A 15,483-nucleotide genomic window follows, 5' to 3' on the forward strand; every position below is an offset into this window, starting at 1 on the left:
TGGTTTAAGAGTGTAGCACTACTACAGCTGCAATGTTTTAAACTACATTAAAATATCTCAATAATATACAGTACTTTAGATCACCCAGCTTTAACATCTTGTCTATAAATTTCACATTAATACTGTACAGTAATGGGCAGTTATTAACAATTTAAATCATTAAATTATATTTAATGCATTGGACTATTATATTCATGAATATTTTCCATCTTGTCCTGTAAATACACCTGAAATGTGGTACTTGTTGTTCTGTAGTAGTTACATTTTCAAGGAAGTTTAAGTCCAGCTACAAACCATGCTGATCTTATTCACATTATCTCAACCAGGTTTCTCTGCTTTTACACCCACCTGCCATCCTCCCCTGTATAATAGATAATAGAAGGCTTAATGTGGAACAGTTAGTTTGCAAGTACACAAGCCCAAATGCAGCACACAAAGTTGCACGTTTTTGTAGTGAGGCAGCTCTGTTAAAACGTGAGAAGTTTATTCTACCAATGGCAGTTAAAACTGACCCTAGTTTGAACAATATTAGCCTAGAGCATTCATTCATCTGAATAAGTCTACATGCTATCAAGTCCAGACCTACATTTAGAACTTATAATTGCTGGGAAGCCATTTAACTCAACCTTTTTGGGGTTTTGGGGGGGTGGAGGGGAATCCTTACAATAATACTAAACGATTAGTTGATTTGCTAAAGGTAGTGATGGCCCCACTTGTTTAAAAAATTTAGCTTTTTTATTTAAAAATCAATATGCAATAAAATCAGATCAGTTGGCGATTGTTCATTTTTAAATGTAAAAACATAAAACATTTAAAAGTAAATGTAGCATTAATGAAGGCACGGTCTCCTGCCAGTCTACAGAGCAACGAACCCACCACTTGGCTTCACACATCCCCCCAGGATGTTCCATCAAACCTGGGAGAGAGAAGTAGCCAAACTTTGAACTTGTATGGCATCAGGAATTGTAGCATTCGTACAAAAAAATGTTTTGTACAATCATTAAGTAAATAGAAGACAGCGGGATTTTTGTAAAACCATATTATTTGTTTGGAGAGCTAAAGAGCCTCCTCACAAATAAAACTTCAAACGGGAAGAGAGAGAGAGAGAAGAAAGTCTCTGCATTGTCGGTACAAATAAAAAGAGAGGCAAATTTCCACCCTCTCACTATCTTTTACCTAATTGTGTTGCTTTTATTTCCTCATGTGCAAACATATACGCACAATCTTTCATAAGCATAGCAACTGAACAACCAGCAAATTATCAGAACCTATCCTTTAACTCTGAGGCGGGGGGGGAGGTGGAATAAGTCATTGAGCATTCAGATTACTTTTGAAATGACAAGTGGATAGATACCTGCAAGTTCAAATGGGTCCCTATCTAAATAAGGGTCATTTTTTAAAAAAACCGTTCCTGCCCAGATGACAATCAACAGAAAGCAAAATCGAACACGGGGTGCAAAATGGACAAGGAACAGACCCATTTCCCACCCAATGGCAATGGTTGGAATCAACAATTCCTGCCTGTATCAACCCCTGTATAGTTTACAGCGAATTGCAGCTTTCAGGTTAAACTATTTTGTTTATTAACCAGCCTTATTTGCCAGAATGAACTCAACAAATGTGATGGATGATTGGAGCAAAGGGTCATGGTAATGTTTCAAATTATTAAAAGGACTGACTTGCATTTACTTGCTTTGCTGTCACAGCCTCAGGACGTCACAAGTGGGTTTGCAACCAATGAGGCACTTTTTAAGTGTCACTGCAGTAATATAGGAAACACGGCAGTCAATTTGTGCACAGAAAGCTCCCCCAAGCAGCAACACGATGATGACCAGATAATCTATATTTTTGTTTTATGTTGGTTGAAGGATTAAAAAAATGGCTTGTTACTAAGTGAAAAGGTTGAACAGTTCTAAATTAAATTAGTTGTGGTATGAAACGAGCACATTAACGCAAACAAATATTCAGCTGCCACAAGACAATGTTAGAACTTTCCAATTGGGAAAGTAGTGAAGTTGTAGCATTATTAACTTGACTGCTTCCCTTTTGACCAACTTTAAAATAATGAAGAAGCTTTGATTTGTCTTTTTTTAAAAAAAACATACATATGTGATTTCTACTGAGCTTTCATTTTTCATATTTATAAAATCTATTTGAATGCCTTGTAGACACCTTGAAAATTATATGGAAAATCCCCCCTGAAGGGAGGGTTTCTTCATATTATACAACAGGCAAATAGGAGTCACCAACATTATTGCTGTGATTTTTTTTTAAATCTTTGAATTTTGTCAAAAAGGATTTCTGTATTGATGATGATTGTAAAAATTATTGGACATCACACAACATCATAGAAAGGAAAGTAAAGTTTCTTGGTAGTATGGAACCTGAGTATTGCTGAAAAAAAAGACATGTTGAAGCTTTTCGCCTTGCACTTATCAGGACCGATCGTGCATCTGTCCTGATGAGTGCAAGATGAAAAACTTCAACAACATGTCTCTCTCTCTTTCACCAATACACAAAGCAAACTTTCTTGTTATAAAAAGTGAGGTGCCTTTTAAGTTCGCTTCAGATTGTTACAATTTTTTCTCCATTCCCTTAAATAAACCGTTTGTCTGATGCTATCGAAGGTTAAATATCTCATTCCATAGGGTGATGCTCCCACCCTTCTGCCTCTCCCCTCGTGGGCTGATTGTGCACCAGTTCTGTACAGCGACCCCTTTTCGAGAAGTGTTCCTTCACTCTGCAAGTGTTCCCATATCAGGCAAGCAAGCCAAGTCGTGCAATCTTGGCTGAGAGGAAGGAATGGATGATGAAAACAATCGGTTTCGGACACGAGTGGAGATCCAGCTGCTAGACAAGGAGAACAAGAGAAGAACAGGTTTTAAAAGAGAACTTTCAGAACAGGTGAAAAAAGATTTCTTTGACATCAAAGGGAAAGTTAGTCATGTTTTGAAATTAAACCTTTTAAACTGTTTGTATCAATAGTTAACCTTGCTCCACATTTCTGCCTTCGGCCTGCTGCTGTAGTGCTCCAGGAACAGCGCCTCATCTTCCAATGAGGCATTTTACAGCCTTCTAGACACAATGTTGAGTTCAATCATTTCAGACCATGAACTCTGTCCCCCATTTTAATTCTCTTTTTTTTGCCATTCACACACTTTTTTTTGACTACAATCAATACTGCTCCCTTTGCCTTTTGTTCAAAGTGTTTGCCCAATGATACCTTTGTGTCATCAAATCTCTCCTAACCTATATCCCAGATCTTCCCTCTTGTTCTTCCTACCCCTCAGCCCCTTCAATGGCATAACATTTCTACCTTCCTTCAGTTCCAAAGAAGAGTCATATTCGACTACAGAAACATTAACTCAGTTGCTCTCTCCACACGTGATGCCAGACTGGCTGAGTATTTCCAGCACTTTGTTTTTATTCTGCAATACCTATGCTAGCCCAGTGGAAGCGCAGCTCTCCATCGTCACGTTTCAATCGAGGTGTTAGTGTTGAACTGTGCCCCTGACCAAAGCAGTATTGGTGAGGAAGACTCCCAGCCTGGCAAAAATCAGCTGACTTGTTGGATGTTTGGAAAATACCCCATGCTGATGCAGAATATAACTGCTTCACACAATAGAAGTGGCTAACTTCATATTCATACTGTTGCTATCAGTGAACAATATGTGAGTTGGTGATTTCATCAGCAACTCGCATTTATAAAGTGCCTGTAACATTAACATGTTCCAAGGCCCCTCATGGGAGCATTCTCAGACAAAATTTGACACCGAGCCACGTATTAAGGACAGGTGATCAAAAGCTTGGTCAAAGAGGTGGGTTTTAAGGAGCGTCTTAAAGGGGGAGAGAGGGGGAAAAAGAGACTTAGTGAGGAAATTCCTGAGTTTATAGCCCAGGCAGGTGAGGGTATGGCTGCCTCTTGTTGGAGTGAAAGAAATCGGGGATCTGGAGGAGGCCAGACTTGGAGGAACATAGAGTTCTCAAAGTTGTAAGGCTGAAGGAGATTACAGAGGCGGGGAGTTTTGAGGCCACGGAGGGATTTGAAAACAAGGATGAGATATTGTTGGACCGGGAGCCAATGTAGGTCAGCAAGCACAGGGGTGATGGATGAACGGGACCTGGTGTGAATTAGGAAAAAGCAAAGTTTTAAATGAACTGAGGTTTACAAACAATGGAAGGTGGGCTTCTGGCCGAAAGAGCCTTAGAATAATCAGGGGAGAAGAGGAGATAATTAAGGAACCAACAAATAAAAGCGTTGTGCATATTAGAACCTTATATCCCTGCAGTATGCTTTGAATTTACTCTGACTGTAAAGCACTGCTCCATTCCCTTCCATGGCTCCATTTACACATTAGCCATTACCAGAACATAGCTGAAACTTAAGTGAGAGCAAATGGTGATGATCAATCCCTTAACCAACATGGTTATCAGGTATAAAAATCAATAGGAAGTTCCTAGCTGTAGTTATTACAAGTCTCCTGTTTGAAGACTGTCACCCTTACCCTCTTCCCATATTAAATCGACTGCCCTTTGCGTAAGTTCCCTGTGATACGAAGTGTCCCAATCTCAGTCAAACTGGTTTCATTTGTGAGGGCTTATTTTCTATGCAGTACTGGTGCATTTTGTTCATTTGAACCCAAGTCAAAGTTAGATCACTTTGGAGTAGATGTCAATTAGAGAAAGACAGGGACAATCTTGGAATTTCCCTCGAAATCCATGGATATTCATGTCATCTATAATTAAGCACCTTAGGCTATGGCCTAGAGTTTTTGGTAACTCCATGTTAATGTTCACTGCTGTCCAGTCCAGTGTTTGCACAGGGTGAGAAAGCCTGGATGTGGGTTGATAGTCTTTTTAATGATCAAGCACTCATTGCTGCAGTGCTTCAACCTCACTGGATTCTTAAATATCAATTGAGAAGCAAACAAGGATACTTACAATTTCGCCATCTCTTCCGCCAAAGTCTAGAAAGAGCATTCTCACCCCATCATCCGAGGAGTTCTTCAATTTCTCAAAGGAGTATTGCCAAATTAGCCTTGGCAAGGTTCCCTCTTGTCCATCTTTCAAGATAGAAAATCCATTTGTATAATGAATGGTGAGAAGACACTCCTGGGTCCTGTAAGTGCACGCTGTGAGAACAAGAGCAACGCAGCTATTAGATCGTTACCGTCTAAGAAAAATCTTTCCTGATGGCCGCTTCCAAACCCATAACCCCAACTGCCCGGAAGAACCAGGGCAGCAGGCACATTTGGAACACCATCACTTCCAAGTTTCCCTCCAAGTCACACACCATCCCGAATTGGAAATATATCACCATTCGTTCACTGTTGGTGTGACACCCTCCCTAACAGCACTGCGGGTGTACCTACGCCACAGGGACTGCAGCGGTTCCAACAGGCGGCTCACCATCATCTTCACAAGGGCAATTAGGGATGAGATATAAATACTTGGCTAGCCACCGACACTCGCATCCCATGCCTTTGTAATTGTGTTAACACAAAGACTCAATGCACTAACACTTAGGAACATACGAACAATGACAAGACAGGTGAAGACCCTCTGGTCTATCCAGCCTTTCCCACCCAAGTGTGATACCCTGCGTATCACAATATAGGAACTCTCCAGCCCACCCAAAAACCAAGTGATAGAACCATAGAAAAGTTACGGCCCAGAAACAGGCCATTCAGCCCACCGTGTCTGCGTCAGCCAAAAAAAAAAAGTAACATTAATTCATTAATTTTTTCATTAAGAGTGGATCTCACCCTGTGGAGAAAAATTGTTCAGGGTTGCTTTGTGTAGCAACATCATAAGTGTTTCAAAAATAACATGTTTTCCCTTCCATTTACATATATCAAAGAGGGAAATTCAACCCCAATCTGAGTACTTAGAATTCACAGGTGAATTTTGGATTCATCTTCAGAAATGCAAGATTCATAGGTTTGTGATAGTGCACACAATCTCCTTGGCTGGTGCTCATGTTTCTTTGGAACGTGAGACATAACTGCACTGTACCATTAGGTAGGATGAATCACCATCACCGATGACTCAAGGGTCCCTCTGACTTAGGCTTAATGGAAGTAAACGTTTCTTTCTAAATAGTTACCCAAGCTAAGGAGAGGTCACCAAAAGGTTGGCCAGGAATGGATTTTAGGGAGGGACTTAAAAGGGGGGAAAAGAGAGATGAATACACGGATTCACTTAGGGAGGAAATTCTAGAGTTCTGGGATCCCGGTAGCTTAAGGCACGGCCACCAGTAATGGGGAAATAGGAGCAAGGCATGCACATGAGAGCCAAGTTGGAGGTAGAGAGTTTGGGAATTGTTGGGGTGGGCTGGGGTGTTAGTGAGCTTGTACCCTGCAGCAGCTCACAGAGATTTAGGCCATGAAGAGAATTAAACATGGGAATGAGACCTTTTAACGAGAAGTTTGGGGAACTGAAACCAATGTAAATCAGGAAACACAAGGGGGTGGGGTAAGGACAGCAGAGCTTTGGCTGAACTGACATTTGGGGAGCAATGTACTAGGTCCAGTCTGAAGGTGACAAAGTCATGGGTGAGGGTTTCAGTATCAGATGAGCTGAAACAGGATAATTTTTTGCATTATAACATCGCTCTCAATGATTTTGAATATTTTTCAAAAATTATCAAATTCAGAATTGATGTTTAATTGACAATTTTGAGACCTTAAGTGTTTTTAAACTGGCAGAGTGGATCTTGACAGAGGTGAGAGTGCTACCCACTGTGCCAAGGCTGATCGAGTTGTTTTTTCTTAACAATTCTCTCTCCTTGCTCTTGGATTTGGAGTCAATGTTAATCCTCACTTTAGACAAGTTCGACCAGGGTGTTAGTCAGCCTGATATTTTCCTTCTCCTCAAGAAGAGGGATGCAGTGCAGATTTACCAGAATGGTACTGGGACTAAAAGGTTTAAAATTATGAGGAGCGAAAGCCTAGACTGGGCTTATATCCCCCAGGTGTCAGCCTGTGACCCAGTGGGTAGCACTTGGCCCTGAGTTGGAAGGTTGTGAGCTCAAGTCCCACTCCAGGACTTGGAGCGCAAAATTCTAGCTGACAGTCCAGTGCAGTACTGAGGGAGTGCAGCACTGTTGGAGGTGCTGTCTTGCAGATGAGATGTTAAACTAAATTACGATTTGCCCTCTCCTGTGGATGTAAAAGACCCTATGACACTATTTTGAAGAGCAGGGGAGTTATCCCAGTGCCCTGGCCAATATTTGTCCCTCAACCAATATCACAATAATTAGATTACCTGATGAGTGTTACATTGCTGTTTGTGGGAGCTTGCTGTGCATAGATTGGTTGCCGTGTTTCCTCACTACAAGAGTGACTACATTTCAAAAAGTATTTCATTGGCTTTAAAGTGCTTTGGGAGGTTGTGAAAGGTGCTATATAAATGCAAGATTAAGGAGTGATGTAATTGAGGTGTTTTGAGATGATTAAAAGATTAAATTGGGTAGATGGAGAGAAACTATTTCCTCTGGTGGGGGAGAGTCCAGAATAAGCAGGAATAATATGAAAATCAGAGCCAGGCCGTTCAGGGGTGATATCAGGAAGCACTTCCTCACATAGAGTGGTGGAAATCTGGAAGGGAAATTGATTACAAAAGTAGGGAGGTTATGCTTCAGTTGTACAGGGCACTAGTGAGACCACATCTGGAGTATTGTGTCCAGTATTGATCACCTTATTTAAGGAAAGATATAAATGTGTTGGAAGCAGTTCAGAGAAGGTTTACCAGCTAATACCAGGAATGGGTGGGTTGTCTTATGAGGGAAGGTTGGACAGATGAGGCTTGTATCCGCTGGAGTTTAGAAGAGTAAGAGGTGACTTGATTGAAACATTTAAGATCCTGAGGGGTCTTGACAGGGTGGATGTGGAGAGGATGTTTCCTCTTGTGGGAGAATCTAGAACTAGGGGTCACCATTTAAAAATAAGGGGTCGCTCATTTAAAACGGAGATGAGGTGAAATCTTTTCACTCAGAGGGTGGTGAGTCTTTGGAGCTCTCTTCCTGAAAAGGTGGTGGAAGCAGAGTCTTTGAATATTTTTAAGACAGAGGTGGATAGATTTTTGGTAAACAAGGGGCTAATAGGTTATCAGGGGATAGGTGGGATGCAGATTTGAGGTTACTTTCTGATCAGCCAAGATCTTATTAAATGGCGGAGCAGGCTTGAGGGGCCGAATGGCCTTCTGCTCCTTGTTCGTATGTCGACCTTAATAACAGGCCATTCCAGTATCCTCAGCTTTGCTAACTCCCAGAGACTCATTTCGAATCCACAAGAGAAACCCAAAGGAACATTCCTTTGTACTTCCTTCGCTTTGTGTAATAATTAACACCAGAGAACTAACTGATAGTTTCAAGGGTTGAAGCACTGGTTAATCTGCTAACAGTGAGTGACAAGTAACATTTTGGAGTTTTATGCTTCGAGCAAGGTTCAGAACAGTTTTATTCCACAATCTCCACTCCTTTATTCAACATGATCGAATGTTCAGGCCCCCGTAGGAATGCCTGGCCCTGGCACTTCTTTGTGACACAACACAGCCCCGAACATGCTAGATTACAGACCGACCAAAACACAGGGCGGAGAAAAGTATTTCCAAAAACACACACTGCTTCACTTGATCCACCTTCTGTCACCACTACTGTATTTACTTCAGTCTTCATAGTTTATACTGTGACAGGTCCCCACTATGGTGGCCTAGTGGTAATGTCACTGGACTAGTAATCCAGAGGCCCAGGCTCATCCTCTAGGGACACGGGTTCAAATCCCACCCCGGCAGCTGGTGGAATTTAAATTCAGTTACTAAATCTGGAATTGAAAGCTAGTCCACAGTAATGGTGACCATGACAACTATCATTGATTGCTGTAAAAACCTGCCTTACCTGGTCTGGCCTATGTGCCCATGTCCAGATATGGTTGACTCTTAACCACCCTCTGAAATGGCCCAGCAAGCTACTCAGTTCTAGGATGACCTTGCCAGTGACATCCCACATCCCATGAAAAAAAAAATCACTCCATCTTAGTGAATTATATTATCATTTAGTATACATACACCACTCCATTCAATCAGGCCTGATCTGTAACTTTATCTGCCTGCCTTAATTCCACATATCCTAACAAAAACCTATCAGTCTTGGTATCCATATTTTCACTGAGGTGAATCAACTGTCAACTATTCTACCCAGTTTTCATAAATAAAATGTAACCACGTCTATGAATATTAACAATGCATGCATTCCATTTCCCACCTAACTGCACCTGCACTGGGGGGTCTAAGCTCTGCATTCAAGCCACTCCGCCCCTGATGGTCAGTTCCAGGTAGTTCTGTTTAATGCTCCAGCTGTTGGTCTTGGACTGCATGGTGCAATGATACAGCAAGGGGATCAAATTGTACTGCCAATGGCACTCCAAACTGAGCTTACTGAGTGAGAGAGAGAGAGAGAGAGTGTGTGTGTGGGTGCGGGGGTGTGGGTGTGTGTGGTGGGTGGTGTGGGTGGTGTGTGGGTGTGGTGTGTGGGTGCGGTGTGTGTGCGGGTGGGTGCGGTGTGTGTGTGTGTGTGGTGTGTGGTGTGGGTGTATGGTGTGTGTGGGTGTGGGGGTGCGGGTGTGTGTGTGTGTGGTGGGTGGGTGCGTGTGTGGGTGCGTGTGTGGGTGTGTGGTGGGTGTGGTGTGTATGTGGGTGTGTGTGTGTGGTGTGGGTGCGGGTGTGTGGGTGTGGGTGTGGAGTGTGTGTGTGTGGTGTGTGTGTACACGCGCCCGCACAGTTCCAGGCCTTGTGCAGTTGATTATTAATCTTTGGACAGATCAATCAGCACTGTCCAGACTTTCAACATTAAGAAAGTTTTGAAAGTTCCCAGGAAGTTCAATGGGCTTGTTTTATATAGAATTTACAGAGCAGGAACAGGCCGCTCAGCCCAGCGGGTCTGTGCTGGTGTTTATGCTCCACACGAGGCTCCTCCCAACCCCCTTTTCATCTCAGCCCATCAACATATCCTGTTCCTTTCCGCCTCATGTTTATCTAGCTTCCCGTCAAATGCATCTGTGCTATTCACCTCAACCATTCCCTGTGGGAGGGAGTTCCACATTCTCAGCATACTCTGGGTAAAAAGCTTTCCCCTGAATTTCCTATTGGATTTATTACTGACTGTCTTAAATTGATGACCTCTAGTTCTGGTCTCCCGCATTAGTGGGAAACATCATCTTTACGTCTACCCTATTAAACATTTCCAGAATTTTAAAATCTCTATCAGGTCACCCCTCAGCCTTCCCCTTTTCTAGAGAAATAAAAAAGGCCACAACCCATTCAGTCTTTCCTTATAAGTTATAGCCTCTGGTATCATCCTTTTTTTTTGTTACACCTTCCCCAGAGCCTCTTTACCCTTCCTGTAAAATGCAGACTTATTGGGCTCGATGCAGTATGCTGGAGGGGGCAATGTCTAAATGGGGTGAGACAATCTGTTGCAACTCTTTCTGCGATGCGACTGGGTGTCGTACTTGTTAGCCCAACGCCCAGGACATAATTTGCATTGGTAAGTTCCTGAATTTGCTTTGCAGTGATGGATACGTTCCAGTATTGACTGTAGACTAATTCAGTTGTTACTGTCCATGGTTTATGTGGCATTTGAATGCAATCCTTTTATTGATTGATTGTGAGTTAGTCACTTTTCACAGGTTAATTTTTAAAGAATTTATCCTTTCATGGGGTCCGGGCGTCGCTGGCTGGGCCAGCATTTATTGCCCATCCCTAATTGCCCTGGAGTCGATAGGTGTATAATTATAACTTATTATTAGAAATGATTACACGGGAGTTAACTAGGCATTTTTATAACTTACTCATTCTCAGGATGTGGGTGTTGCTGGCAATCTCTGCCTATCCCTAGCGTGGGACTGGATTACATACAGGCCCAGGCTGGGTAAGGATGGCAGGTACCCTTCCCTCAGAGACTGGAACACAAAATACTAGGGCTGACACTGCAGTGCAGTACCGAGGGAGCCCTGCACTGCTGAGGGTGCCGTCATCCAGATGAGACTTTAAGTTGAAGCCCTGTCTGATCTCTCGGGTGGGTGTGAAAGATCCCATGGCACTATTTTGAAGAAGAGTTCTGCCTGGTGTCCTGGCCAATATTTATCCCTCAACCAACACGATGAAAAATAAAACAGATCATGCGGTAGTTACCACATTGCCGTTTATAGGGTTTGCTGGGTGTAATTTGGATGCTCTGTTTCCTACATTAATTACAGCAATAATCACACCATAAAAAGTCTTTTATTGGGGATAAAGTGCTTTGGGACATCCTGAAGCTGTGAAAGGTGCTATGTAAATGGAAGTCTCTCTTCCTTTAAAGGGACATTAACTAACCTGTTGGGTTTTAAACAACATTCTGATGGCTTCATGGACACTTTTACTGTTACCAGCTTTTAATTTCCAGATATTCTTTTTAAAAGTGAATTAGAAAATTCTCAAACTGTTGTGGTGGTATTTGAATTTGCATTACCTGGATTATTAGTCCAGTAATATGACCGCACCACCACATCCCCTAATTGGTTCACAGCAAGAGAATCACTATTTCAGCAGGATGTGCTTTTCTCTGGAGTTTCAGAAAAGCTATTGGGAGATTTATTAAAATCATTCCTCTGCTACATTAGTTATTAAGAGTTACACTATTATTTTCTTTGAATGGGTGAATTTTGTAATCATTAATGCAAGAGATGTCTGTGCCCGAGAAAGGATTTTTTTTCTCTAATTCTTGCACTTGGTGTCCCCTTTCCCCAAGTATGGCAGTTAAAACATTCCCTCTGATCTTTCCCAACCATGAAACTTAACCTCTGATCTCATAGCATGCTCCACTGCACCATGTTAACTATTCACAATGCCCACACCTGAGTCAGATCACTTGCTAATTTATGGGAATTGTTGTCTTACCCTGACTTTACCACACTCCTTACTAATATTGCTGGGAAAAAAACATGTTGTCGAAGGTTTTCACCTTGTACTCATCAGGACAGATGCAAGAATGTCCAATTTCAAAGGGAACAGCAATTTATTCTACGTGAGAAAAGGGTGCTGATTGGTTGGTAAGCCCGCTCTGATTGGTCAAGACGTTGTCATGACGAATGCACCAAGAGCTATTGTCCCCCATGCTTTTGTTTATTCAAAAAAAGTGCAGTGGCTGGTCATTATTCCTTCTGCCTGCAGAGGACAGGTCCCTGCATATGAATAAATGCAGCTTGTAGCAAGCATAAATGAGCCACATTGCGAGCCCGAATGATAATCTTAAATTGGTTGTTAGTGTGATTCTTAGCGCACTTGGTATTGTTCAGCAGCTGCTTCCCAATCACAGAATCACATCTAACATTAGGCATTATGTTCTGAGTTTTGCAATCATGGGTTGATTGAATATGGTCAGTACTCTGCGTATTGAAAACAGCCGAAGGGATGTGTTGTTTGATACAATCTGCCAGTATGGCCTACTACTTGGCATCACACCGGCACTGAAATTCAAATACCACATTACTCATTTGTATGGTAGACGGAATGTCTTTTTGGCTTGATGGCTGCATCCCATTAGTGGAAAACACCACTCGCGTTGCCACTGCATTGTAGCAGCATGAAACGGCTAGCTTCACCTGTTGCTCAAATTTTCCAGATATTTTACCCTTCCACCTTCTTTGAATAAACCAAAGCATGGAGGACAATAGCTCCCTGGTGCAGTCACCATGGCAATGCCTCAACCAATCAGAGTCAACTTACCAACAGGTCAGCACCCCTTTTCTCATGCATTATAAATTGCTGTTCCCTTTGAAATTTGGCATTCTTGCACCTGTCCTGATGAGTGCAGGACGACAAGCTTTGATAGCACGTCTCTTTTTTCAGCAATACTCTTTTTCAGCAAGTTCCCAAGTGACTATTTCCTTAACTAACCGCGAAGAGGGGATGTCACGTTCCCATCATCTTGGCCAGTCCACTAAATTGTAACAAACACAGAGTTTACTACACAGAGGCAAACCATTTGCCCCAACTGGTCCATGCCAGTGTTTATGCTCCTGCAAGCCTCCTCCCACATTACTCCAGCTCACTCTATCAGCATATACCCTCATGTGTTTATCTAGCTCACCTTTAAATGTTTCTATGCTACTTGCTTCAACCCTGTGGGAGCGAGTTCCACATTCTCACTCCTCTCTGGGTAAAGAATCTCATCTATTTTCCTATATGCACAACACCAATGGAGTCAGGGTCTCAGATACCCAACAGACAACAGCCAGGAAAACAGAGACACTGGTCATTTTTTATTCTTTCACAGGATATGGGCATCGCTATTGCCCATCCCTAATTTACCCTTGAGAAGGTGGTGGTGAGCTGCCTTCTTGAACCGCTGCTGTCCATGTGGTGTAGGTACACCCACAGTGCTATTAGGGAGGGAGTTCCAGGATTTTGACCCAGCGACAGTGAAGGAACAGCGATATATTTCCAAGTCAGGATGGTGAGTGGCTCGGAGGGGAACTTCCAGGTGGTCGTGTTCCCATGTAACTGCTGCCCTTGTCCTTATAGGTGGTAGAGATCATGGTTTGGAAGGTGCTGTCTCAGGAGCCTTGGTGAGTTGCTGCAGTGCATCTGCACTGTGAATCAATGGTGGAGAGTGAATGTTTAAGGTGCTGGATAGGATGTCAGTCAAGTGGGCTGCTTTGTTCTGAATGGTGTTGAGCTACTTGTGTTGTTGGAGCTGCACTCATCCTAGTATTCCATCACACTCCTGACTTGTGCCTTGTAGGTGGTGGACATGTTTTGTGGAGTCAGGAAGTGAGTTACTTGCTGCAGAATTCCCAGCCTGTGACCTGCTTTTGTAGCCACAGTATTTATATGGCTTGCCCAGTTCAGATTCTGGTCAATGGTACATCCCTAGGATCTTGATAATGGGGTATTCAGCGATGATAATGCCATTGAATGTCAAGGAGAGATGGTTAGATTCATTCTCGTGGGAGATGTCCACTGCTTGGCACTTGTGTGGCGTGAATGTTACTTGCCACTTGTCAGCCCAAGCCTGGATATTGTCCAGGTCTTGCTGCATTTGGACATGGACTGCTTCACTATCTGAGGAGTTGTGAATGGTGCTGAACATTGTGCAATCATCAGCGAATATCCCCACTCCTGACCTTATGATGGAGGGAAGATCATTGATAAAGCAGCATCCTGACTTGGAAATATATCTCTGTTCCTTCACTGCTGCTGGGCTAAAATTCTGGAACTTCCTTCCTAACAGCACTGTGGATGTACCTACACCACATGGACTGCGGTTCAAGAAGGCAGCTCACCACCACCTTCGCAAGGGCTGTTAGGAATGGGCAATAAATGCTGGCCTTGTCAGTGACACACATCCTGTGAAAGATTTTTTGAAGTCCAGTATCTGAGATTTCCTGGCTGTTGCCTGGTGGGTATCTGTCTGAGTGCCTGAAGATTGGGCCTAGCACACTACCCTGAGGAACTCCTGCAGTGATATCCTGGGATTGAGATGACTGATCTCCAACAACCACAACCATCTTCCTTTGTGCTAGGTATGACTCCAGCCAGCGGAGAGATTTCCCCTCAATTCCCATTGACTCCAGGCTCCTTGATGCCGCACTCGGTCAAATGCGGCCTTGATGTGAAGGGCAGTCACTCTCACCCCGCCTCGGGAGTTCAGCTCTTTTGTCCATGTTTGAACCCAAGCCTGTAATGAGGTCAGGAGCTGAGTGGCCCTGGCGGAACCCAAACTGGGCGTCAGTGAGCAGGAAGTAAATGAATATTTCCCTTATTGGGTGATCAAGGACTCATGTACAAACTTCACGAAACGATTAGGTAGTTTGAAGAAGAGGGTCAAATTTGTGTGTTGTCCAGCTTGAGCTAAGTGTAAAGAAGGTCTTTAACCTGTTTAATCTTTATCTCAGTTAGTTTGAATCCCTTTGGGAAGTGGCGGGGGGGGCTGACGGGGGCAAGGAAACCAATTAGTTAAAAAGCAGCGTTTCTCCATTCCCTCACCGACTTCCTTAGCATTTTGTGTAGCTAAATCATTCAAGTTTTATTTTTTAAACAGATATCTTCACAACTTCGGTGCACATGACACACAACAGGAATTCTCTTCCCACCGGAATATATACGATGTACAATGCTAGAGACTCGTGTTTGATACTCACTGGTTGTGACTTCCTTAGTTAGCTCAGCTGCTTTGTGGCAGCCCTGGACAATATGCCTGGTCCAGCTGGATAGACTGGAGCTTGTCTCAACGCGGAAGAGATGGGTCTCGATGCCTTGGCGTGTCCCAGTGCGAGTGGCAAACGACAATTCCATGCCCGGTTGTGGCGATTCTCTCCCCATGCCAGAATGAACCAATCTACAAAGTAAAGCGCACACATTTAGTAAGATCAAAATGGAGAAACATTTATTAGTCAAACAACTGAAGTCCCACACACACGCTTGGTCCACAGGAAATCTGAT

General features: G+C 43.1%; 1 protein-coding gene across 1 annotated transcript in view; it reads right to left on the minus strand.

The window, feature by feature from the left end:
• Nucleotides 1–2,095: 2,095 nt before the first annotated feature.
• The window catches only part of sntb1 (syntrophin, basic 1), a 140,963-nt gene continuing 127,575 nt past the window's right edge, over nucleotides 2,096–15,483 (minus strand). Inside the window, 3 exon segments of the mRNA XM_078539857.1 lie at nucleotides 2,096–2,850; nucleotides 4,942–5,132; nucleotides 15,183–15,379. Coding sequence (XP_078395983.1) covers nucleotides 2,758–2,850; nucleotides 4,942–5,132; nucleotides 15,183–15,379 — 481 coding nt within the window. The 3' untranslated portion in view covers nucleotides 2,096–2,757.

This window comes from Cetorhinus maximus, chromosome 4, assembly GCF_964194155.1.
Source record: "Cetorhinus maximus chromosome 4, sCetMax3.hap1.1, whole genome shotgun sequence".
NCBI classification, from domain to species: Eukaryota; Metazoa; Chordata; class Chondrichthyes; order Lamniformes; family Cetorhinidae; genus Cetorhinus; species Cetorhinus maximus.